Source organism: Chelonia mydas, chromosome 2 (genome assembly GCF_015237465.2).
Source record: "Chelonia mydas isolate rCheMyd1 chromosome 2, rCheMyd1.pri.v2, whole genome shotgun sequence".
NCBI classification, from domain to species: Eukaryota; Metazoa; Chordata; order Testudines; family Cheloniidae; genus Chelonia; species Chelonia mydas.
The window spans coordinates 197,304,247-197,331,810 of record NC_057850.1 but is presented as its reverse complement, the minus strand read 5'-3'; the positions used below and the strand labels follow the sequence as shown (position 1 = coordinate 197,331,810).

Sequence of the window (27,564 nt, the reverse complement as noted above, 5' to 3'; positions counted from 1 at the left end):
TAAGCTGCCGTAAAGCAGCTAGATATGGCTAGTGGAGAATTTCTCCAGTTCAGGTTGGGAAGAATGTGTATCGGGGATGGTCAGTGGGCAGGATAAGGAGCGAGGAAGAGCTATGTGTGTGTTGTTTTGCCTGTCAGTACTTAGATTGTAAGTTCTGTGAGGACGTGACCTGTCTCTTTAATTGTGTATCAGTCTGTCTCTGGTATTTCTAAGGATCCTATCACCATGATATCTAAGCACTCTATTTAATACGGTGTCAGGGATCTACAAATATTTACAAGGACTGCATGAGGGCTCAGGGGAACAGATTATTTCCCACCATCTTGTTAGTAGAATGTGAGATACCAACTTCATCATGCTGCTACTAACAAAATACTATGCATTTTTTTACTTTTAAAACCAAAAATTTTGTAGGCATACAAACCCTAAGCTTTGTGATACAGAAAAAAACATTTTTTAAAAATGCCAGATACATAGGTATGCAAACACAATTATTAGAAGGTTGTTAATGTGTCAGATTTTGCATTTGTGGTGTCAGAACAAAAGATTTGTTGCCCAACATACCTTCTTTAGATTTTCCTCAATTAATTTTTGAACTTTGAACATAAAGATTTTGCATGTCATATAAACAAGCTCATATTGACTTTTTTTTTATCCACAGGATGGTACAAAACAAAAGAGAGAACGGAAGAAGACTGTGTCATTTAGCAGCATGCCGACTGAGAAGAAGATCAGTAGTGCAAGTGACTGTATTAATGCAATGGTTGAAGGCTCTGAGCTCAAAAAGTTTCGGTCCAACTCTAGAGTATATCACCGGTACTTTCTTTTAGATGCAGATATGCAGTCCCTGCGTTGGGAACCTTCAAAGAAGGATTCAGAAAAAGCAAAGATTGATATTAAATCAATCAAAGAAGTGAGAACAGGAAAAAATACAGATATATTCCGCAGCAATGGAATTTATGACCAGATATCAGAAGACTGTGCATTTTCCATTATTTATGGAGATAATTATGAGTCTCTAGATCTCGTTGCTAACTCAGCAGATGTTGCAAACATTTGGGTTACTGGGCTAAGATACCTAATTTCTTATGGAAAACATACACTAGATATGATAGAAAGTAGCCAAGATAATATGCGGACTTCATGGGTTTCACAAATGTTCAGTGAAACTGATGCAGATAATTTTGGACATATAGCCCTGTATAAAGCTGTGCAGTTTATAAAAAAATTAAATCCGGGTTTAAAAACAAGTAAAATTGAGCTGAAGTTCAAAGAGTTACATAGATCCAAGGACAAAACTGGTACTGAAATCACAAAGGAAGAATTTATTGAAGTTTTCCATGAGCTTTGTACCCGACCTGAGATCTACTTCTTATTGGTTCAGTTTTCCAGCAATAAAGAATTCCTAGATACCAAGGACCTTATGATGTTTTTAGAAGCAGAACAGGGAATGGCACATGTCACAGAAGAAATAAGCCTTGAAATTATTCACAAATATGAACCATCAAAAGAGGGCCAGGAAAAGGGCTGGCTCTCTATAGATGGTTTTACTAATTATCTTACTTCACCTGACTGTCATATATTTGATCCAGAGCATAAAAAAGTTTGTCAGGATATGAAACAACCTTTATCCCATTATTTCATAAACTCATCTCACAATACATACTTGATAGAGGACCAGTTCCGAGGTCCATCTGATATCACAGGATATATTCGTGCTCTTAAAATGGGTTGCCGAAGTGTTGAATTGGATGTATGGGATGGTCCAGATAATGAGCCTGTAATTTATACAGGACATACAATGACATCACAGATAGTCTTCCGCAGTGTAATTGACATTATTAACAAGTACGCATTTTTTGCTTCAGAATACCCTCTTATTCTGTGTTTAGAAAATCATTGTTCTATTAAGCAGCAGAAAGTAATGGTTCAACACATGAAAATTTTGGGGGACAAGCTACACACACAGTCTCCAAACATAGAAGAGTCTTATCTTCCCTCACCTGACTCACTTAAAGGGAAAATACTAATTAAAGCAAAGAAGCTTTCCTCTAATTGCTCTGGGCAAGAGGGAGATGTTACAGATGAAGATGAAGGAGCAGAAATGTCACAAAGAGTAGGGAAAGAGGGAGCAGAACAACAGAACACTGTGATAGTGAAACGATTTCAGCTTTGCAAAGAGCTTTCCGAATTGGTAAGCATATGTAAATCAGTTCAGTTCAAAGAGTTTCAAGTCTCATTTCAGCTACAGAAATACTGGGAAGTTTGTTCATTTAATGAAGTGCTTGCTAGCAAATATGCCAATGAATATCCAGGAGACTTTGTAAATTACAACAAACGTTTTCTTGCCAGGGTTTTTCCTAGTCCTATGAGGATTGACTCTAGTAATATGAATCCCCAGGATTTTTGGAAGTGTGGCTGTCAGATAGTAGCCATGAACTTTCAGACACCTGGCCTAATGATGGACCTTAACATTGGTTGGTTTCGACAAAATGGGAATTGTGGCTATGTCCTTCGTCCTGCCATCATGCGAGAGGAAGTATCCTTCTTCAGTGCAAATACAAAAGATACTGTGCCTGGAGTTTCACCTCAACTTCTTCATGTTAAAATTATTAGTGGGCAAAACTTTCCTAAACCCAAAGGGTCAGGTGCCAAAGGTGATGTTGTAGATCCTTATGTATATGTAGAAATTCATGGAATCCCAGCAGACTGTGCAGAAAAAAGGACAAAAACTGTGCATCAGAATGGAGACAATCCAATTTTTGATGAAAGTTTTGAATTTCAAATTAATCTTCCTGAACTAGCCGTCATGCGTTTTGTAGTACTAGATGATGATTACATTGGGGATGAATTTATTGGGCAGTACACTATTCCCTTTGAGTGTTTACAGACAGGCTATAGGCATGTTCCACTGCAGTCTTTAACTGGAGAAATTTTAGCACATGCTTTCTTGTTTGTACATGTTGCCATTACTAATCGAAGGGGTGGTGGGAAACCTCATAAACGGGGCCTCTCAGTGAGGAAAGGAAAGAAATCCAGGGAATATGCCTCTATGAGAACATTATGGATTAAGACCATAGATGAAGTATTCAAGAATGCTCTCCAGCCTATACGGGATGCTACGGATTTGAGAGAAAATATGCAGGTACAGTTTTTACGATGAAATTACCAATGTTTTTGCCACAGTTGTACTTTTGCATTATGGTGTGTCTGCAGTGTGTGTTACATAGATATGTAAATGTTAACTGCATTTTATAATAGTATTGATTTATCACATTTTTATGTTGAACGAATTTAAAAACAGACTCTATTTGAACAGCAGCTGGATGATATTGTCTATTAAGATAACTCCTGGTACAAACACATGGTTTGTGCTATAATTCAAGCCTATTAATTGGCCCTATTTCTTGAGAAGGAATATACTAGATATACTGGAGAAAAAGGCAGAGGCTACTTTTCAGCTTTAAGAACTTAAGTAAAAAAGAAGTGCCGGGAGAAAACATTACTAACAATAACAAAACTTGTGAACAGTTTACTGTATATTCAAAGACCCCTCATATCTGAAAGAATTCTCAAGGACCCTGTAAATGGAACATAGCATAATGGCTTCCTCATTTCTTTATGAGATGAAAAATTTCCTCACATCACTAGCAGATCTTTCAAAGAGATCTTTCCCTTCCCAGGATCCAAAAGAGCACTAGTATTTTACAAACACATTAAATGGGGATGGAGTTACTCCTTCTCCCCTAAAGGGCGTGTTTCAAAGACTGCAATATCAAATAAATACAGTATCACAGAATGATAGGAAGTAGTGTAGGCTAAGATGCTGGGTTATGGATCCCACTGTTGGATTGCATCGTTTGGGTGTTGATAAAGATTCCTGGTACAAGAACTGATCTAGGACAGAAGTAGAGAAAAATGTAAAGATTAATATTCTGTTTGATGAAGCTTTTAACTATATAAAAACTACAGTAAAAGTCCTAGCACTAAAAAATAAAATTAAGTATAACCGTATCAAAAAAGTTACCTATTAAATCTTCTTATTTTATATGACTTTAAGGAAAAACTCATTCAGAGAAGCGTGCTTGAGGCTCAATTCCAGATTTTAAAAGGGTGTGTGTTTGTACTGTATATCAGTGCGATAACTTTTGTTTATGAATAAAGTTATATTGAAAGTTGTAATAATGAAAGATTTTAACAGTATTGCAAACTTTAAAGATTACACTTGTTCTTCTGAATTTTATCCAGCAGCTTCCCCATTCCATTCAGTATGATTTATGCCAAAGACATTATTATATGCAAAGATCACAAACAAAATTTGGAGGCATGATTATGACTGGTAAATGAGATTCAGGTTGCAGACTAGATGTGAATCTAATCTGTAATTAAGGAAGGTCTGTTATTCCATTGTGTACTGTCCAGGAGATTTCTTTTAAGGTGTCTTAATCAAGGACAGCCTGGATCTAAGACTTGAATATACAAAAAGAAGGTGTGCTCGTAACTAGCATGCTATTTTATTTTTCAGAATTGATGTGTTTTTGAAAAATGTAATTTTATTAGGGTTTTTAGGAGTGCTTGGGAAGGAGTTTTCTTTTATGCATTTCATTCTGTTACTTTGAAAGATGCACTTACATCTTCCCAACTTATTACTAGCATAGCTGGAAATGTCCCCAAGACAAATATAGTTTAGGTGGATGATAGAATAATTTTGATTATTTGAACTGACAGATTTGCATGATGTGTTGCACACTTGTTCTTATGAATTGTGTCCAGTCTCCTGCAACTTCCCCATTCCATTCCATAAGCAAAGATCATTAGCAAAATGTGGAGGAATGGTTATGACTGGTAAATGAGATTCAGATTGCAGACTAGATATGAATTTAATCTGTAATTAACGAGAGGCTCTAATTCCATTTTGTGTATAGGCTAGGAGATTTTTTTAAAGTGCCTTAAGGAGAAACCTGGATCCTAAGACTTGAATGTACAATAAGAAGGTGTGCTCGTAACTAGTATGCTATTTTATTTTTCAGATTGGTGTGTTTTTGAAAAACGTAATTTAGTAGGGTTTTTTAGGGTCAGTGCATGGGAAGGAATTTCCTTGTATGCATTTCATTCTGTTACTTTGAAAGATGTACTTACATCTTCCCAATTTATCAGTAGCATACCTGGAAATGTCCCCAAGAGGGATATAGTTTAGGTGAATGCTAATTTTGATTATTTTAACTGACAGATTTGCATAATGTGTCTATAAAAATTTAAATTGTAATATAAATATAATCTGTGCTATACCCTGTATAAACTGTCCTAAAAAATAAATGAAAAAATCCCATTAAAATACAGACAATTGCAAAATGTATAAGTCAGGGAATTTGAAATGGTTTAATTTCTTAATTACATATTCATTTACTACGATAATTGCCATGATATAGCAACTAGAAAGACAGACAACTTCAGGTATCTAGGGATTTTAAATATGAAATAGAAAAGTATTTCATGGAATAAAGTACACATAGGAGTATAGTGAACTACACCAAGATTTTGTTTGAGTAATCATTAGAATCCCTTTATCCATACTAGGCCTTTTTTCTGTAGTCAGCAATATGCATCGTGTTAGTAATACAAAAGCTTGTATCACTATCACAGCTGAGTGTATGATGTCAGTGATTATACTGGATAGGGTATAGAACATCCACTTTGCTTGGCAGTGCAGAAAATCATGAAAGTCAGCGTGGCCTAGTGGGTAAGACATCAAACTGGGAGTCAGAAGACCTGAATTCTGCTCACCGTCCTGCCACTGACTTGCTATGTACCCTTGGACAAGCCACTTAACTTCTCTGGGTCTTAGTTTTCTTTTCTGTAAAATTGCTGTTTGTAATGTTTATCCACATTTGTAAAGTTTGAGATCTATGAATGAAGATCAGTAGAAGGTCTATCTTTTCAGATGTCCTATTGTTTTATTAAATTCCAATCTAATTATTACAAATAGCTTTGGTTTACTAAACAGTGAAAACAAATTATTTGAAAGGCAAAATTAATAGATTCCAAGGCCAGAAGGAACCATTGTGATCATCTAGTTTGACCTCCTGTGTAACACAGGCCATAGAACTTCCGCAAAATAATTCCTAGAACATATTTTCTTAGAAAAATATCCAGTCTTGAGTTAAAAATTGTCAGTATTGGATAATCGATCACAACCCCTAGGTTAAATTGTTCCAATGGTTAATTACTCTCACAATTAAAAATTGATGTTAATAGTTGTGTCATGTACCAGTCACTGCACTGGAAATAACTTATGTATACAAATTTATACATAATACGTTCTTTTAAAAATAGGTTGAGGTCAACTTGATGTGGATTGTTTGTTAAAAGTGGCCTACATATTTAAGCCCTGATTCCCATTTACACTAAAACTTTACACCCTTCTGGCAGTATAAAGGGTCTTTCAGAAAGTAAAAATGTCACTCAAGACCTATATGCTATATATGCTATATGTCATGTGCTTTAAAATATGTGCAGAATATCCCAAATGACCAAGATAAGAGGAGCACTTGGAACATTTGATACTTAAACTTACTTATTTTTCTCTTACAGGTCCACAAACTCCAGACTTGCCACAGATCGCCACCTCCCACTTGGTGCAACAACCCTAAATTCACTATGGTGGAGAGCACTCCATCATGGGAGTTGACTGGAGGCTGGAATCATTTTATAGGATTAAGATAAATGGCTGATGTTTACAATATTTCAATGTTTCTTAAGTTTAAACATATATATTTTATATTCTAGCCTACAAAATACAAAATAAAAATACTATAAACTCTTGGAAAATGTACAATATTGGGTTTAACAAGTACTCTTAGAAGGTCATCTAAGTGATAGTGTGAGATCACTAGTGGAGTGCAGCGTTCTGGCATCACACCAAGTGGGAGCCAGCAGATCCTTAGCATGTCTGGAGAATGCTGACATACAATAGGTATGTTTAAAGTTACAAATGGACTGACTTGCCCCCTCCACCTTACTAAGTTTATTTGAGACATTCAGCACATAACATTTAAGCAGTTGGATTTAAAAACATTTTAAATACTTTCTGAAACTTTTCAAAAGCTTGTTCAATCAACATGGATTAGTAGTTCATTGTTTTTATATTTAATGAAAAATTGAAGTTAATAGTAGCATATTACAACCTCTTTATTCTAAGTAACATTTATTTTCTGTAACAGGATTTTAAGTCTATATGAATTTTTAATATCTCTGATAAATAAAATATTGCAAATATCTATGGTACTTTGGAAAACTGCAATTTTTCCAGGACGAAACCATTGATAATTCTACACCATCGCTGGGTTATAACTATTATACCATGAAATAGAAGTCTAATAAACTGAATGAATGAGAGATTAAAAAGCATGTTTAACTGTAAAGTAACTTCTTTATTTTCTTTTTAACAGAATGCAGTTGTTTCATTCAAAGAATTATGTGGCCTTTCTCCTGTAGCAAATCTTATGCAGTGTATTCTGGCAGTGTCTACCCGCTTGGTTGGACCTGAGAGTACACCATTGGTACTACTGAATCTCAGTGATCAGTATCCCACTATGGAGATACAAGGGACTGTTCCAGAGGTCTTGAAAAAGATTGTAACTGCATATGACATAGTGAGTAGTCCTTCGTGGTTTATGTATGCTGCTTGAAAGACTTTCTTTTTATAATATACTGTACCATGCCTGTTTTGAAAGGTCATTCTAATCTATGACTTCCTATTTCATACTTCATTACTTGTGCTTGAAAATTTATTCCCATGAACATTCAGCATCTGACACTGTTTTTATGTGCGGTGAATGTAAAAATTAATACCTCTCACCTCATGCAAATTCACAAGACTTTGTATTAGTGTATGTAAATATGAAATGTACCTGTTTACTCATTAACTTGTAACTTTTTGCATATTGATAGCTTTTTCACGGGTGTATAGTGATTTGTTACATTACATTTTTGAATTTATAGAGCTGTAGTTCTTTTCACCGTTGATTCAAAGAGTAGAAAACGTTAATGTTTTTAGGAACTGTGATTTTATGAGCAGCGTGATACTGTTGAAATCCTCATGTTTTTTTTCATATATATATATATGTTGCATCTGTAATATATATATGTTGCATTTTTGTTCATATATATATATATGTTGCATCTGTCCTGTATGTCTCATTTATTTTGGCAGTTGTACATTCTATAATCAGCTCTAATTTTCACTTTAGCTGTTATAAACTTTAGCAAATCTGTAAATGGTGTCTTTAGAAACTAGAAATATTCAGAAATACATAAAAATATCAAAAGTATACTGCATGGGGAAAGAAAGAACTGTGTAAAAAAAGACTAAAGGATATGAATTCTGTAGCAGAGTGATGAATTATGTAGTTTACATTATGTATATATAAGGAGGAAAATCCAACAGTTTAAAACCTCCACCTGATTTCAGTTGCAGAAATATGACATGGGGAAGAGACAATCTGTCACATAGGGTTAGAGCTTATGATTTTTTTAAATGAACTCCTCTAAAATTGGAATATGATGATATGTAGATATTCTCTTCCAGGATTTTTCTATTAGTGTTGTGTTTTCAAACAAGACAGCACAACTGTTTCCCTTTTTAAAAAAATTAGAAAATCGAACCATTAACCTAGGATCTGAAAATATGTATATGGAGTTACATTTTAGAGCTAATTTCCTGGCACAAATAGCTTTGGAATAGTAACCATACCAGACCCTTCATACTTACAGGAGCTCACACGGTATCACTGTTTGTAGAAAGAAAAATTAGTTAACTAGGAGTTCAGGTAGAACTATGGGATCGGTGAATGGCTCAGTGATGTAAACACAGGTGCAGTTTGGTTTAAACGATACCATACTGTGTAATTACTGTAAGATTAGGATATTATAGTACAAAGTGTTCTTAATTGTTGGGATTACAGATAAATCACAGATAAAATGAACCTCTGTTGTTGTCGATGGAAAATGTGTCTAAATGTCTGGTTGTTCTGAGGTTGATGACATTGGGAGCACAGTTGCTCCTTTCTGGGCATTTCTATACTATCCATAAATTTGGAATATCTGGATTTTTAGAATTAGGATTTTTTTAAATGGTAATTCTCTTAAAGAATTTTCAGAAAAGGGTCATTGTTAAGTCTATTCAACCTTAACTCCAGGATGGTGAAATTATTTGCCTGGGCATTTCAACTGTTCCAAAAAAAAAGGATTTCTCAGTGACAAAACTCCCAGAAAACTTTGCAAGTTGCACCAAGATAGACCATTCCTTCCCAGAGAGTTTCATACCTCCACACCTTTCTTTCTTTCTTTCTTTCTTTCTCTCTCTCTCTCTCTCTCTCTCTCTCTTACCTTGAGGCTTTGTCTTTCATGTGGCTTTTCCTTTCCTCTTTTAGTCTGTGCATTGTTGGAATATAAAGCGTGCTTTGACTTGATGCATGCTTTATAGAAAACCAGCAGAAATAAAGAATTCATTATGTACATATAAAAGGACATCATATCTGCAAAGTTGTACACACAAATAATCTCCTTCCCCAAAAAAAGATAAAGGCAACAACATATGCCAGGATCAGCAGGGAAAAAAGTGGAATTTCTAGAGCAAAGCGATTTTGAAGATACGATAAAAAATGAGACACTTCATTTTTTGGAACCTCTTTATCTTGGAAATCCCTTATCTAATTTGACAGAAACATTCCAGAAAATTTTTTATTGTGGGCTGAGAACTAATGGTAAAATTTCACATGGTTACATTTGGTTCTAATGGATGTCATGGGATACACAGGCCCTTTTAAGGTTCATAAGCAGATTCCTCCTTCTTCGAGTGCTTGCTCATGTTGATTCCATTGTCGGTGTGCGCAAGCCCATGAGCACAGTCATCAGAGGTTTTTGCCTTAGCAATCTCCGTAGGGCCAGCTGTGTCGCCCCCTTGAGTGCTGCGCTCATGCACTCGTAGATCAGGTGCTGCCGGCCCTACACCCTCTCAGTTCATTTTCACCGCCCGTGGTGGTCAGTCAGAGTGCCTTTCCTTGCTCATCAAGGGCTAGCGGTTTTTCTTATCTCAAACTGTGTGCCTTAAGGCTTTGTATATAGTTATTATTTGTGTTAAGTACCTGTTTATTGTAGTAGTTTGTTAGTAGTTAGGTCCCAGTGGGGACTCTGACCCCGGCGGGGCATGTCCCAGTCTTCGGATTTTAAGCCCTGCGAATCCTGTAACTGGCCTATGCCTGTTAGCGACCCCATGGCAGCTGTCTCAACTTTCAGCCTCGCACGCAGGAGGAGTGGGACATCAGGCTCAGAGCTTTCCTTATGGAGTCTGCTCAGCATCGGTGTGAAGTACACCACCGGGGCCCACCCGGCACTACTTTATGTCGCTGGTACCAAAGAAGAAGGCAAAGAAGCACGGCTCCCCACCGCCATCAGAGAAGGGCCAGTTGACAGTAAGCAAAGAACCTGCCCCAGATCACCCGTCCACCCCAGAGCCCCGCAGTCGGCCCTCTCTAGTTGGGACCGTTAGCACAGTAAAAGGTCCTCCTCCAATTCCTGCAAGCTGGGACTGGACCAACTTCCCCACTGGCACCGATGCCTTTGAGAGCTCAGGCAATGAAGGAGCAGAAGCCGCCTGTGCTGCCAGTGAATCTAGTGCCGCAGGCCTTTGGCTAAGGCTCCCCAAGAGGGCAAGCCAGCCGATATAGCTCCCCAGGAGTGGTGGAGCACCGCCGATCCCTTGAGACGATGCCGTGCTCTTCACCTTTGCACTGCTTGACACCAGTGCCATTGTCGAGATTGGCACAGACTTACCGTCAGTCACTGTCCCCACAGTCATGGTCGCCGTCATCTCAACGCGGCTTGCCGAGAGAGAGGCATCAATCCCCCTATTACCGGTGCCAGTCACCATCCTGGAAGTTGTCCTATCACCAATCCCATCTCCTTCCCGCCTCCAAGCTCCTCGGCACTGTCCCCAGTCACCGCACCGTCGGTGCCAGTCCCCTCAGGCGGGGCACCAGTCCCCGGTGTCAGTGGCCTCTATGGCCCCTCCATGGTCTCCAGAAGGGGACTCCTCTGGATCTCAGGGCTGCTTCAGCCCATCGCCTCATCCCCAGTGACAAGATTGGATGTCCAAGCCAACATTGGCGGTACCGGGGCAATGGCAGCCAGGCAAGTGGCCAGCGCAGAGGCCATGTTGGAATGCCTGGGGGGTTCTGGTCATGGTGATGCCCCCTTTGGGGTCCACTCGTTGGCCGCTGCCACGGAACAGCATCCATCGGCAGCAGGCCCGGTACCAGAAGCACACCCGATGGCTGAGTCTCAGGAGGCTGTACCTACCCCCAAGCCATCCTCCCCAGCGGAGGAGGAGGACCAGGCTCCCCCTCCACCATTGCAGTCCGCCTACAAGGCGATCGTAGGACCCTCCAGAGCCGGCCTGCCTGATGATGTTAAAGACCACCAGGCCTTATTTCAGTCATTGTCCGAAAACTTGGGCCTGGAAGTGGAGTTGATGGCTGAACAGGAGGACACCCTGTTCAACGTCCTGTCAGCCTCGACCCCTACCCATGTTGCACTACCAGCATGAAGAGGTCTTCAAAATTTCCAGGGCCACTTGGCAGATGCCCTCCTCCATCCCTCCCACCTCAAACCATGCTGAGAAAAAGTACTTTGTCCCGGCCAAAATTTTGAGTATCATTATACCCAGCTTCCCCCCAGCTTGTTGGTGGTCTCAACAGCCAATGAAAAGGAGAGACAGGGGCACTCTAGTTCCACCTCAAGAAATAAGGAGGCCAGGCGACTGGACTTGTTTGGAAGAAAAATTTATTCCACTGTAAGTCTACAGTTTCGGGTGGCGAACCTCTTGGGCCATTATAACTTCAATTTATGGGACACTCTCCATAAGTTTGAGGAGTCCCTCCCACAAGACTGGGTCCCAGAATTTGTCACTCTGGTGCAGGAGGGTACCATGGCAACCTGGTGTGCCCTTCAGGTGGCGTGGATATGGCAGACTTGGCAGCCAGGATGGTGGTGTCCACGATGGCGATGAGCTCCTGGCTAGAAACCACTGGACTCTCCCCGGAGATGCAGAACTCCATTCAAGACCTCCCTTTCGATTGGAACAGTCTGTTCTGCGATCATATGGATGCGAGGCTGCATGGGATGAAGGACACCAAAGCCAACCTCTGTTCACTGGGCATTCACATGCCACAATCGGCGCATAAGCGTTTCTGGCCACCCCCACCACGAAGGTCATGGCAGCCTTGTTCTGGGCTTGCTAGAAGAAGGGACAGGGACACTGCATTTAGTTGTCACTGCCCTTCTGTCTCCCACTGTGCAGCCTGCCCAGACCAACCATTCTGCAGGGCAGAAGCATTTGTTTTGATGGCATGTTTGAGAGTGACACCCCAGCTAATTCCCCGGATCCACTGCTACATTTCCTCAACCACCTTTTCCCCTATCACTCGGCCTGGTTGCGGGTTACATCAGGCCATGGGGTCCTGGTCATAATAGCTCGTGTCTATACCCTGCAATTTTTAGCCCCTCCTCCCCCTCCCCACTTCCTCGTCCCTCTTCAGGGACCCTTCTCACAAGCAACTCCTCGTTTAGGAGGTCAAGAACCTGCTGCATCTGGGGGGCCATGGAGGGCCATGAAAGGAAAGGGGTTCTACTCCTGCTATTTCCTAATCCCGAAAGCAAAAGGGGGCCTCAGACCCATCATCGACCTGCATCGCCTCAACAAGTCTCTCAAGAAGTTGAAGTTTCGCATGGTCTCCCTGACCGCCATCATCCGCTCCCTGGATCCAGAACACGGATACATCGCTCTCGACTTGAAAGACGCTTACTTCCATATTTCTATATTCCCAGCCACAGGTGCTGTCAAGGTTCCTCCCCCACTCTGAACGCTAGGGTACAGATGTGGGGACCTGCATGAAAACCTCCTAAGCTTATCTTTACCAGCTTAGGTCAAAACTTCCCCAAGGTACAAAATATTCCACCCTTTGTCCTTGGATCGGCCGCTACCACCACCAAACAAATACTGGTTACTGGGGAAGAGCTGTTTGGAAACGTCTTTTCCCCCAAATACTTCCCAAAACCTTGCACCCCACTTCCTGAACAAGGTTTGGTAAAAGCCTCACGAATTTGCCTAGGTGACTACAGACCCAGACCCTTGGATCTTAAGAACAATGAACAATCCTCCCAACACTTGCACCCCCCTTTCCTGGGAAATGTTGGATAAAAAGCCTCACCAATTTGCATAGGTGACCACAGACCCAAACCTTTGGATCTGAGAACAATGAAAAAGCATTCAGTTTTCTTACAAGAAGACTTTTAATAGAAATAGGAGTAAATAGAAGTAAAGAAATCCCCTCTGTAAAATCAGGATGGTAGATACCTTACAGGGTAATTAGATTCAAAACATAGAGAATTCCTCTAGGCAAAACCTTAAGTTACAAAAAAGATACACAGACAGAAATAGTTATTCTATTCAGCACAATTCTTTTCTCAGCCATTTAAAGAAATCATAATCTAACACATAACTAGCTAGATTACTTACTAAAAGTTCTAAGACTCCATTCCTGGTCTATTCCCAGCAAAAACAGCATATAGACAGACAGAGACCCTTTGTTTCTCTCCCTCCTCCCAGCTTTTGAAAGTATCTTGTCTCCTCATTGGTCATTTTGGTCAGGTGCCAGCGAGGTTACCTTTAGCTTCTTAACCCTTTACAGGTGAGAGGAGTTTTCCTCTGGCCAGGAGGGATTTTAAAGGGGTTTACCCTTCCCTTTATATTTATGACAGGTGCTTACTCCATTTTATGGTGGGAGGACGTCATTTCCAGTTCACGGCACTCTCTTTGGCTCTGAGGATGTTCACAAAGTGCACCTCAGACATCTGGGGGGGGTCCACCTGTTTCTGTACCTCAACAACTAGCTCATCAAGGTCAGGTCTCTGGATCAGGTGCAGAGGAGCCTCGACTTGGTGCACTCCACTTGCTGTGACCTGGGCCTGTTGATGAACACAGAAAAGTCCACATTAACACCAGTCCAATGCATAGAGTTCATCTGGGACATTCTTGACTCCACGCGGGCCAGGGCCTTCCTTCCAGAAGAATGTTTTTGGGTCATGGTGGATCTAATCTGCCATTTAAGGAACCACCTGCTCACTACAGCCCACACCTGCCTACATCTGATGGGGCACATGGCCACATGCACATACGTGTCAGCCATGCTCAACTCCATCTGCGGCCTCTGCAGGTGTGCCTGGACTCTGTCTATATCCCCAATAGGCACTCCCTCGACCAAGTGGTTATGGTGATGAGCCATGTCATTTTGTCCCTGAATTGGTGGCTAGTTGGTGCTGCAGGGGGTTCCCTTTGCGATCCCGTCCCCATTGCTTACCCTGGTCTCCAACGCCTCAAATCCGGGCTGGGGAGCCCAGCTGGGTGAGCTCAGCACTCGGCTGTTGGCTACGGGACAATCTAGCCCTCCTTATCAATGCCTGGCCTGCCAGGTGTTTTTGCCTCACCTGAAAGGCAAGGCGGTGCAGGTCCTGACGGACAATACCGCCACGATGTATTACATCAACAGGCAGGAGGGGGCCAGATCCTCAGCCCTTTGTCAGGAGGCGCTCAGCCTTTGGGAATTCTGTGTGCAGCATGCCATTCGTCTAATCACCGCCCATTTACCCAGCTTCAAGAATGTCCTAGCAGATCGCCTCAACAAGACCTTCTCGTCTCGCCAGGAATGGTCTCTCCATCTGGAGGTGGTCAATGTAATCTTCCAAAGGTGGGGAACTCTCCAGGTGGACCCGTTCATGTCCAGGCAGAACAGGAAGTGCCACCAGTTTTGCTCCATCCAGGGTCTGGACAAAGGTTCCCTTTCAGACCTCATCCTTTGGTCAGGGGCGCTCATGTGTGCCTTTCTGCCGGTGCCATTGATCCACAGGGTCCTGGTGAAAGTCAAGCAGGACAGAGCGAGAGTCATCCCCTTGACTCCATCAGTACTGGTTCAGCATGCTGTTGTACCTGTCGACAGCCGCCCCTCTTCAGCTGTTTCTTCAACCAGATCTGCTGTTGCAGTACCCCGACAACCTGCTGCATCTGAACCTGGCGGCGCTGCACCTGACAGCTTGGCTGTTGCATGGCTGAGCATGGACAAAAGGGCATGTTCAGCCCATGTTCAGCAAGTTTTACTCGGCAGTAGGAAATCCCTCAACCAGGACAACTTACCTGGCAAAATGGAAAAGATTACAATATTGGGCCTGAGAGCAGCACCTTCGGGCCTCACAGACCTCGCTTCAGGACATCCTGGATTAAATGCTGCATCCTGAGCTTCAGCAGTTGTCCCTCTCTTCCATCAAAGTCCACCTAGTGGCTATCTCTGTGCTATATCCCCTGGTCCAGGACAGGTTTCTCTTTGCCCATCCCATGACAGCGTGATTCTTGAAAGGGCTGGAGCACTTCTACCCACACATCCAGGAACTGGTCCCCCCTTGGGACCTGAATCTTGTGCTGTCCAGGCTCACGGGTCATCTCTTCGAACCCTGGGCTTCCTGGTCCCTCCTGCTTCTCTCCTGGAGGGTTTCTTTCTTGGTCGCTATAACGTTGACCCATAAGGTGTCGGAGATCGGGGCTCACTTTAGAACTGTCCTATACGGTCTTTGAGGACAAAGGTCAGCTGCACCCGCACCTGGCATTTCTGATCAAGGTCATGTCCCAGCTAGTTCAAGAAGATGCTGGCTTCAGCAGAGCAGTGCTACAATCTGCAATGCCTTGAACTCTAAGCCCACCTCCGAGGATTCTGCTTGGGAGTCACCTAAATGGTATCAACATGAGCAAGCACTTGAAGAAGAAAAAACAGTTATCCACCTTTTCGTAACTCTTGTTCTTCGAGATGTGTTGCTCATGCCCATTCCATTACCTGCCTTCCTGCCCCTCTGTTGGAGTTGTCAGCAAGAGGGAACTGAGAGGGCATAGGGCCGGCAGCGCCTGATATACTAGGGCACGAGCGTGACACTCAAGGGGGCAACACAGCTGGCCCTAGGGATACCGCTAAGTCAAACATCTCCAATGACTGCGCACGTGAGCGCGTGCACACCTAGAATAGAATCGACACGAACAACCCATCTTGAAGAACAACAGTTATAAAAAGGTGGGTAACCATTTTTGTTGGCAGCCATATTAGTATCCTAGTTTCTGGCAGGGTGTAATGGGAAATAAAGGGGACTATATAAACATTAGCCTTTTCACTAGATGGAGGAGAGACATGAAGGGGATCCAGCCTGTGCTTTATAATTATTTAATAGGGTGAACACCTCAGAGGAGAGTCTGAAACTGACTTTGACACTAAATACATTTTCTTACATTTTGGGGCAAGTTGAAATTAAGATGCTCAGGCAAGGACACTTTCTGTTCACAAATTCCAAGGACATTCTTTTTTTGTTTTTTGGCTTGCTACTGTTAGTTAGGAGGTAGTTGTGAAAATTAGCTGTATAATGGGAAGACAAATTCAGTCTTAATTTAGAGAGAGACTATCACTCTCCATAATAATAATTTCTTAGTTTTTTTACTTTGTGCTAGCATGTGCCTCACAGTCTGTTCAGAATTATGTATTAACAGAGTTGCTCCAATTTGTCATTTACTATCAGTGTGAAATCAGGATGATAGCAAATATTACCTTGTGAATGTTTTTCAAACAAACCTTGGTTACCATGGTAAGTGCATAGGCTATCTTTGGTTTACATTGTTTTTTCATTCTGGATGTGGCATGTGGTTAATATGGAAATTTCAAAGCACCCACTGTTTCAGGGTCAGTCTATCTCAGACAGATACAGTAATTTAATATTTAACAGTTCTTTGACAGAAATACTTTCCCGGCTGTAAAAACTACAGTAAACATTTACCCTAGCAAAGTGACCAACAGTTATTCAGTAGAATTTGTTTGCACAGTGAGTGACTAGAGGGCTCTATATATTTGCTCAATAAACTATGATAGGATGCAAGTCTTCTTCAATGAAAGAGTTAGTCTGCAATAAAGTAATTACTAACGAGTAGAATACTACAGGGATAAAACTGGTGAAAAGTCTTTAGTACAATACAGGAACAGTATAGTTATTAAAGAAACACTGAGTCAAGTAAGCATGACTTAATTAGAACATCCCAGGACACTTGTTATTTTACATATTCTTAACAAAAAGATACAATGCATAAAAAAGGTTATTCTAGTCAGTCAGCATTCACTACAGTGTCATTGAAATTTTGGGTATGTTTTACTAGGCATTTGAAGTCAGTGGAAAGACATCTGTTATCTTTAGTGGTAGTTGAATTGGATGCTTAATGTGTATTGTGGGTAAAGTGGACATTTAGTAAGGAAATAGAAATGATAAACACAGGAGCTAAAATACTGGTTCCATAGAAGACAGTGGAGATTTTGCCATTGACTTCATTGGGACCAGAATTTTACCCAGGAATTTTAAAAAGGAGGATGTTCCATATTTGTCTACACTATAGTGAGTCAGGGCATGTTTTCAGAATATTAATTAAAAAAGTAATGAGAATAACCTAAGTCTGTTTCCGAGAATACTGAGATGCTTATTTTCCTAGGTTGATGACTCTGCGAAAGACTCCTGAATGTAATCTGTACACTTTATAAAAGCATCAGGATATTTTGGTTAGGGACTGGTAAACGGGACATTTCATAGTATTTTTTCACCATTTAACAATGTGGGTTTCTTTTCCCCCTCAAGTTCATGAAGTGCAGCTTCCTCTGTGTGATACTTCATCATGCACTCGGCTGGTGTCATCACACCCATCACTGAACAGTGTTGCAGACTGAAGCCTGGAGATACGGCAAGTGGTTCTTCTACACCACTGCATTTTTTCCTTAATGTCATATACCCTACACGATAAACAATAGGAATAGTGAAAAAAATTTAAAACTGTGCAATGGCAAGGAAAAGAATACTGATTTTGTCCCCAGCCTGCAGCAATGTGATGAGAGCGATGATATCAGCAAAGTGCATGCTGGGGCATCATACAAAGGAAACAACCTATTACAGAGAACCTGTCTGTCTGGATGAAGACCCTAATCTAACAAGTATTACTGAAACCTGGTTACATAATATGCTTGACCTGTTTTGACACAGTTGGTATCAGTCAAGTTTTTGGTACAGTATGAGCCTAAGGGGATTGGAGAAGGGGTGGTGTGTCTGTACCATGTAGGTGGTCTCCTAGCCTAAAACTGGATCAGTTGGAGCTGGGGGTGTGAGTTCCAGATCAAGTAGACATATGCATGCTAGCTGTCACCCAGATAGCTCACAGAAAATAGAAATGTAGCCATAGTAGCATGGGCTGATGCCCACGTGCTGCTGCGAGCGGCAGTATAGGCTAGCTGCCCTGGATATGTATCCAGAGAGTCTGGGCAACTTTGTAGTTGGGATGGCTAGCCCATGCTGCTGCTTGCCACTGCCTGTGCTACTGCAGCCACACTATTATTTTTAGGATGTGACCTCAATAAAACCTCACATAAGTATGTTTACTCGAGCTGGGAATCACACACCCAGCTTCATGTATAGATGTAACCATAGTTTATTCATTTTGTATGAGAGTCCTAGGATAGGGTCAAGCTGGGCTAGTCTTGGTTTATTAATTATCTTTCTCCAAACCCAAATCTTTGTCAGTTGACATTAGAGAAAAGGTGTTGAAGACACTATAACTGATGGTGCTCAGTGACTTCAGCATCCATGTGGATGGTGAATCCTTAGCATCAGTTCAGGGCTTTATGGCTACCAGGGTGACTATGGGGTTATCAAAGCTCAGTTCATGTAGCTGGTCACGTACTGGATCAAGTGTTTGACCTTGAGTCAGTAGTAATGACTATAATATAATTACGTTTAGTAACCTTTTCAGGGGGGAACAACAAAGAAGCCCACCACAGTAGCATTTAACTTCAAAAAGGGGAGGTAGGCAGAAATGAGGGAGCTAGTTAAATTCAAGGAAAACAAGACCATTGCAGAGAAGCTAAATTAATTCTTTCTTTGGTCTTCACTGCAAAGGGTGTGAGGGAGATTCACACACCTGAGCCATTCTTTTTAGGTGCCAAATCTGAGGACCCAGACTGAGGTATCAATAGAGGAGGTTTTGATAAATTAAACAGTAATAAGTCACCAAGACCAGATGGCATTCATCCCCAGAGTTCTGAAGGAAATCAAATATGAAATTTCAGAACTACAAGCTGTGTTATGTAACCTGTCACTTAAATCAGCTTTTCTACTAGATGACTGGGGGATAACGTGATGCCAATTTTTAAAAAACGCTGCAGAGGCAATCCTGGAAATTACACATCAGTAAGCCTAACTTCAGTACCAGGCAAATTGATTGAAACTATAGTAAAGAACAGAATTATCAGACACATCGATGAACACGATTGTTGGGGAAGAGGCAACATGGCTTTTCTAAAGGGAAATCATGCTTCACCAATCTATTAGAATTCTTTGATGGTGTCAGTAAATGTGGACAAAGTTGATCCAGTGGATATAGTGTACTTGGAATTTCAGAAAGCTTTTGGCATGTCAAGGGATAAGAGGGAAAGTCCTCTCATGGATCAGTAACTGGTTAAAAGACAGGAAACAAAGGGTAGGACTAAATGGTCAGTTTTCAGAATGTAGAGGATGGTAAATAGCAGTGTCCCATAGCGATCTGTACTGGGAGCAATGCTGTTAAATATATTCACAAATGATCTTGAGAAAGGGGTAAAGAGTGAGGTGGCAAAGTTTGCAGATGATACAAAATTACTCAAGATAGTGAAGTCCAAAGCTAATTGTAAAGAGTTACAAACAGATCTCACAAAACTAGCTGACCAGGCAACAAAATGGCAGATGAAGTTCAGTATTGATAAATGCGAAGTAATGCACATTGGAGAAAACAATCCCTGCGATACCTACAAAATGATGAGGTCTAAATTATCTGTTACTCAAGAAAGAGATCTTGAAGTCATCATGGATATTTCTCTGAAAACATCCACTCAATGTTCAATGGCAGTCAAAAAAGCTAACAGAATGTAAGGAACCGTTAGTAAAGGGACAGATAATAAGACAGTAAATATAATAATGCCACTATATAAATCCATGGTACGTCCACACCTTGAATACTGGCAGTTCTGGTCACCTCATCTGAAAAAAGCATTATTAGAAATGGAAAAAGTACAAAGAAGGGCAACAAAAATGTTAGGAGTATGGAATAGCTTCCATATGAGGAGAGATTCAAAAGTCTGGGACTGTTCAGCTTAGAGAAGAGACAACTAATGGAGAATATGATTTAGAGGTCGATAAAATCATGAATGGTGTGGAAAAAGTAAATAAAGAAGTGTTATTTACCCCTTCACATAACACAAGAACCAGAAATTAATAGGCAGCAGGTTTAAAAGGATCATAGAATCATAGAATATCAAGGTTGGAAGGGACCTCAGGAGGTCATCTAGTCCAACCCCCTGCTCAAAGCAGGATCGATCCCCAATTAAATCATCCCAGCCAGGGCTTTGTCAAGCCTGACCTTAAAAACTTCTAAGGAAGGAGATTCCACCACCCCCTTAGGTAACGCATTCCAGTGTTTCACCACCCTCCTAGTGAAAAAGTTTTTCCTAATATCCAACCTAAATCTGCCCCACTGCAACTTGAGACCATTACTCCTTGTTCTGTCATCTGCTACCACTGAGAACAGTCTAGAGCCATCCTCTTTGGAACCCCCTTTCAGGTAGTTGAAAGCAGCTATCAGATCACCCCTCATTCTTCTCTTCCGTAGACTAAACATCCCCAGTTCCCTCAGCCTCTCCTCATAAGTCATGTGTTCCAGTCCCCTAATCATTTTTGTTGCCCTCCGCTGGACTCTTTCCAATTTTTCCACATCCTTCTTGTAGTGTGGAGCCCAAAACTGGACACAGTACTCCAGATGAGGCCTCACCAGTGTTGAATAGAGGGGAACGATCACATCCCTCGATCTGCTGGCAATGCCCGTTCTTATACATCCCAAAATGCCATTGGCCTTCTTGGCAACAAGGGCACGCTGTTGACTCATATCCAGCTTCTCGTCCACTGTAACCCCTAGGTCCTTTTCTGCAGAACTGCTGCCGAACCATTCGGTCCCTAGTTTGTAGCGGTGCATTGGATTCTTCCGTCCTAAGTGCAGGACTCTGCACTTGTCCTTGTTGAACCTCATCAGATTTCTTTTGGCCCAATCCTCCAATTTGTCTAGGTCCCTCTGTATCCTATCCCTACCCTCCAGCGTATCTACCTCTCCTCCCAGTTTAGTGTCCTCTGCAAACTTGCTGAGGGTGCAATCCACACCATCCTCCAGATCATTTATGAAGGTATTGAACAAAACCGGCCCCAGGACCGACCCTTGGGGCACTCCGCTTGATACCGGCTGCCAGCTAGACATGGAGCCATTGATCACTACCCGTTGAGCCCGACAGTCTAGCTAGCTTTCTGTCCACCTTATAGTCCATTCATCCAGCCTATACTTCAACTTGCTGGCAAGAATCCTGTGGGAGACTGTGTCAAAAGCTTTGCTAAAGTCAAGGAACAACACGTCCACTGCTTTCCCTTCATCCACAGAACCAGTTATCATAAGGAAGTATTTCTTCACACAACGAACATTCAACCTGTGGAATTTGTGAATGGGATGTTGCGAAGATGAAAAGTATAAGTGGGTTCAAAAAAAGAATTAGATAAGTTCATGGAGGATAGGTCCATCAGTGGCTATTAGCCAAGATGATCAGAGATGCAACCCCATGCTTGGGTGTCCCTAAACCTCTGACTGCCAGAAACTGGTTGTGACTGGGGCTCCAGGGGGCCACAGTGAGATGCTCAGTTAGGACAAATGACAAAGAATGGGATAGATGATCCCCAAAACTGGTGGGTATTCTAATACTTAAATTCACCAAGCCAGCAACAAAACAGCTTTTACAATACCTTACTGGTTACACAGAAGCCAAAACACAGTTCCCTTAAAACAACCCAGCCTATGGGCGTGCTCCCAGACAGCCAAGTCAAAGATAGGATTGCCAACTTTGGTTGGACGAATTCCTGGAGATTTCATCATGTGACGTAATCACCCAAACTGCCCCAGCACCAGCTGCTGCTGCTGGCCCAGGGGCTGCCTGATCTGCTTGGGCAGCCCTGGAGCTAGCCACACGGGCCACTGCAGAAGTCATGGAGGTCAAGGAAAGTCACTGAATCCATGACCTTGTGATAGATACGCAGCCTTATTCATTAAGCAGTCCAAAGACAGTTTACTAGGAACTTCAAAGTGAAATATAGACAGTGAGTTCACATCCAAGTTTCATCTAAATGTTAACATTCCCGTTTGATCTTTGAATTAATAGATATAGTAACAGACAGGAACTATCTGTTTACATGGTTAACATCTACCAAGATATAAGTAAACACATGCAAATAACATTACCTCTAATTCTTTAACAATACAAGTTTTCATTTCAAAGCTCTAGTCTATCTCACATGGCTATGTTAGCTATTTATAAGGAATAGCCCTAATTACAAATTATATACTTCTCTAATATGTCTTTAAAGGTTGAATTTAGATCAGTTAGCCTGCAAGTTGCCTAACCCTTTCTGGCCCTGTGTCACACTGGGTCGGAAGACAGAGAATTACTCAGTTGCCATGTTCTGTTCATTCCCTCTGGCATTGGTCACTGTCAGAAGATAGCATACCGGGCCAGATGGACCATTAGTCTAGTTACATTCAAGGAAAACAAGACCATTGCAGAGAAGCTAAATTAATTCTTACATTAGTCTTCACTGCAAAGGATCTGATGGAGATTCACACACCTGAGCCATTCTTTTTAGGTGACAAATCTGAGGACCCAGACTGAGGTGTCAGTAGAGGAGGTTTTGATAAATTAAACAGTAATAATTCACCAAGACCAGATGGCATTCACCCCCAGAGTTGTATGGCCATTCTTATGTTGTTATGACCATCCACCCTAATGAATAATGGCAGCTAGTCTCTCCTGGTGCTTGCAGGGCCATAGCTACACTCCATTTTTAGCACTCTAGCTCAGTCAGGGCTAGCATTGCTATGTCTCTTCAAGTTGGAATTTTCACCTCTGTCTTGAAGTATAGACATACACTGATTTGATTTTCTTGCTGGCTGATTTGAGTCTCTGATTCTGATTACATTGTGGTTAAAATAGAGCAGATTCAAACTGAGCTGTCTGCTTCTGTACAGACAGAGTGGCATCTTGAGGGTACAAAGGTTAAGACTTCTCTGCTTGAGTTTAGGCCACGAAGGTTCATTAGAGTTATTAGAGCTATTGGGAACTCTTTGTCCCTCAAATTATTCTTTGGGCCCATGCCTTTCCTGGCTGATGAAAGCTAGAGGGGGAAGAACTGGGTCCATTGTTGGTGATTATCAGTGTCTCCCTTACAAAGGGTATAGTGCAGGTGTTCCATAAGGAAGCTTTTATGTGACTTCCATTCTAGAGAGCAACCCGTGACACTGAAAATCAGGTTATTATCTAGTATCAAATCTTCAGTTTCTGATTAAAATTGTTAAGGACAAGTCTAAATACCCCTTATGGGTGGTCACCAATTTGTTTGTAATTGGACCCAGTTTTGGATTCCATCTGCTTCAAAGCCTGCTGGGGCAGGGCAGTGTCCCGTCACTGTTTTCTAATTCTGTGCCTCAGTGAGTATGTGTACATTGCATTGTAAACCTGTGTCTGTGGATTCATTGTTTCCAAGCCCACACTTGAGTGTCCACACTGCATTGTAAAGCTGGGTTTACAGATGCTGGACCCTGGTCTCATAGTCAGGCGAACCATCCACACGGAGCTATGCAGACCTTCTGAGTTGTATCTGCAGCTTGAGCTGCGTCCACACTACAAAATGCTGAGGCTTGGACCCGAGTCACAGCAGGACTTGGTCTTTGACCCATCCCCCCAGCAGGGTCCTAGAACCTGGCACCTCAATGCTTGCTGACTGATTTGTGCGTGGACAGAAGGGGGGCATAGTCAGAGCCCAGTTTTAGTGTGCAGTGTAGACGTTCCCTGTCTGGCACCTTCCTGTAGATGTGGACTTTGCAGTCCAACTGCCCTGGGTCCTGAATGGAGTGCCCTGATCTCCCCAGTTCTTCTTTGAGTGCTTGCTCATGTCAGTTCCATTCTAGGTGTGTGTGTGCGCCCATGTGCGCGGCTGTTGGAGATTTTTGCCTTAGTAGTACCCATAGGGCCGGCTGTGGGGCTCTCTGGAGTGCCACGCTCATGCTGTTGTCTATCAGGTGCCACCAGCTCTACGCCCTCTCAGTTCCTTCTTACCACCCATGGTGGTCAGTCGAAGTGCCTTTCTTACTGAGCGCAAGCTAGTGGTTTCTACCATTCTGAACTTCGCCTCTTAGGACTGTTGTACATAGTTTGCATTTGATAGTGTTAAGTAGTTGTTAAGTAATTATTAAGTGTTAGTGAGTAGGTAGGGTCCCATTAGGACTGATGCCCCGGTCTCCCGGGTTTTAGTTAGTAGGTAGGGTCCCATTAGGACTGATGCCCCGGTCTCCCGGGTTTAAGCCCTGCTCGGACTGCAGCAGGCCTATGCCTGTGAGTGACCCCCATGAAGCCGCCCTATATGGTCTTCTATAAAGACATGGTCCAGCTGTGTCTGCACGCAGCCTTTCTGCCCAAGGTCATCTCCCAGTTCCATACTGGTCAAGACATTTACTTACCACTCCTTTGTCCAAAACCTCATGCGACGGATGAGGAGCACTGGCTGCATACCCTGGACGTCAGATGGGTGCTGGTCTTCTACATTGATAGAACAAAGCTGTTCCGTAAGTCAACCCATTTCTTCGTTGCTGTCGCTGACAGGATAAGAGGTTGCCCAATGTCAGCCCAGAGAATCTCGTCTTGGATCACGGCCTGCATCTGCTTTCGCTATGAGCTGGCAAAGGTGACCCCGCTGGCCATCATGACGGCTCATTCGACTAGGGGGTAGGCGTCATCAGCAGCCTTCCTGGTGCAGGTACTGATCCAAGAGATCTGTCGAGCTGCAACCTAGTTGTCCATCCACATGTTCGCATCACACTACATGCTGACCCAACAGGCTTGAGACGACGCTGGCTTTGGCAGAGCGGTGCTGCAAGACTGTGAACTCTAAGCCCACCTCCATTGATTCTGCTTGTGAGTCACCTAGAATGGAATCGACATGAGTAAGCACTTGAAGAAGGAAAAACGGTTACCTTCCTTTCGTAACTGTTGTTCTTGGAGATGTGTTGCTCATGTCCATTCCATTACCTGCCCTCCTGCCCCTCTGTCGGAGCTGTCGGCAAAAAAGAACAGAGAAGGCTTAGGGCCGGCAGCACCTGATGTACCGCAACATGAGCGCGGCACTCTTGAGGGTGCCACAGCCGGCCCTAGAGATACTGCGAAGGCAAAAATCTCCCAACGGCCGCACACGTGGATGCGTGCACACCAAGAATGGAATAGACATAAGCAATACATCTCAAAGAACAACAAATATGAAAGGTAGGTAACTGTTTGTTTTTTGCTTATGCATGCTCTCTTCCAGAGTCCTACTTTGTTATGGGTGCTCTGGTTTATAGTTTAACTCTTCCGAGCCACAGGGCAGGTAATGTAAAGAGCATGAGGTTTGCACAGGAGTTTCTAAAACCACAGTAACTTTTACTCTCAAAGCATAGAAGCATTATGGAAGCTCTTTAGGTAAAACTCCAAAAATCTACATGCTCTCTCCGAAGTGTGTGCTCACCTTTTCTTGTGAGTCTTTAGGTTCACTCTGTGTGTCAGGCAGCTAGAGCCCTTCTGTTGTCTGTCAGTGTTTGGTCAGTGAGAAAGAGGAAGAGCCTGGATAGATCCTGGTCTTAAATATGTTTTGTGTCCCCTCTGTCATGTGACCAACTGATCAACTTCAGCCAGATGGTTAAAGTCCCAGATCCTCTGGAGTGCTACTGAGAAAACCAGTTTACTTTACCCTGGCAACTCTGTGGCAACACCATTGTTAAGACAATCATTGTTAACAAGATCAGCTGTTCTGCAGCATGCAGGAGGTGCTGGGGAGGCAAGGGGGAGGAGCAGGGATGGGGCATGCTCAGGGGAGGGTGCGGAACTGGCCGCAAAGAGACGGGACGGGGGTGGAGCAGGGGTGGCTGCTTGGGAGAAGGGATGGGGTGGGGACAGGGCCTGGGGCAGAGCAAGGGCGGGAAGAGGCGGGGATAGGGGTTTAGGGGAAGGGGTCAGGTGGGGGCGGGGCCTGGGGCAGAGGAGTGGTTGAGCACCCCCAGGGCCCGGAGGAAGCCAGTGCCTGTGACTGGCTTTGGTAGATGGTCTTTCTTAGCAGTGGATGTGGATCAGGTGTCCATGGACTATTTTTAGCTCTGTCCGCTGACTTTGATAGTATCAATTGCACTACACCTATGCGCGAAAGAAAAATTATAGACAGGCATTTTTGCCTTTTAGCTTTAAGGATAATTTTCCCTTCTGTTGGAAAATATTATATGAACAATCTTTCTCCTTTAAAAGTTTCGATACAGGCACAATATATTTTTCAGTGGGTCATATTTGAGAGGTAGATAATAAAAATAAAAATAAAAAATCTAAATCTGAAATAAACTTTGATAGAAATCACACATTTCCTTAAATTTTAACAGCATTGCACACCGTTTTTCGCCACACAGTTCTCACTGATTTTAGTAGGACCTGTTTGACTAAATTTTATGCAACTGTATGAAAATTCAAGGGTTTTGCCATTTTATATCTTCCATTTTTCCTTTAGATTTCATTTACAATATCAAGCTGATCAGGTAAAATAACATGTTTTAAGGTACAGAATTTTCCATGTATAGTGTGCAGTATTTAAATTAAAAATAGGAATTGTAGGGTTTCCCCTCCTCTGGCTTTGTGTATGGTATGTTCATTTTCACTATCAATTCTATGTGGACTTAGAACTATCTTTATTCAGATAATAACTGGATACACTTCAGTGGTGAAGATTTAAGGGAAAACTCAGATCACTGACTGTAATTTAGTATTATAAATAGTCCTGGCGTCATTTTATACCATTTTTATTTAATACCTACACATTCTGGTTTTAAAAAGTAGTTAAATAGTTACTGATATTACGGTAATTAATCTGTTATAACAAGAGAAATAAGATCAGAATATTTATGGAAACTACAGTGAACAGCTTGGACAGCTCCTTGAGGAAGATTTAAATTTTCATCAGGTGTCATTCTCCACTAGATTTGTAGCATTTCAGTCAAATTGTCATCCAAGGCAGGTTCGGGTTTTTCTGCCAAACCTGCAGTCACAAGGGGCACCTGGTTCATGGGAGGACTTTGTCTACCAGGGACAGGTTCAAAGGCTTGCGTGTTGTTTAATGTTCAGTGTCAAATGATGCAGAGTGCAAGTTGCTCTGTCCTGAATGGGAACTCTGCGGTGACTTCTGTGAAGTCAGAGTTTCTCCCCTTTTTTATGCCCTTGAATGTACATCACAGGGTTCTCCTCTCTTCCTTCCATTAGTCCCATT

The 27,564-nt window shown here is 42.3% G+C and overlaps 1 protein-coding gene across 5 annotated transcripts in view; it reads left to right on the top strand.

Annotated features, from left to right (window-relative positions):
• PLCL2 (phospholipase C like 2) overlaps nt 1-27,564 on the top strand; it is a 191,132-nt gene that overhangs the window by 107,807 nt on the left and 55,761 nt on the right. For 4 of the 5 annotated variants that reach the window (XM_037890463.2, XM_037890461.2, XM_037890462.2 and 1 more), the window contains exons 3-4: nt 662-3,145; nt 7,449-7,652. In XM_037890463.2, coding sequence (XP_037746391.1) covers nt 662-3,145; nt 7,449-7,652 — 2,688 coding nt within the window. Of the gene's footprint in view, nt 1-661; nt 3,146-6,591; nt 7,369-7,448; nt 7,653-27,564 lie in introns of those variants that run through there. The other variant, XM_037890464.2, reaches the window with a different exon arrangement.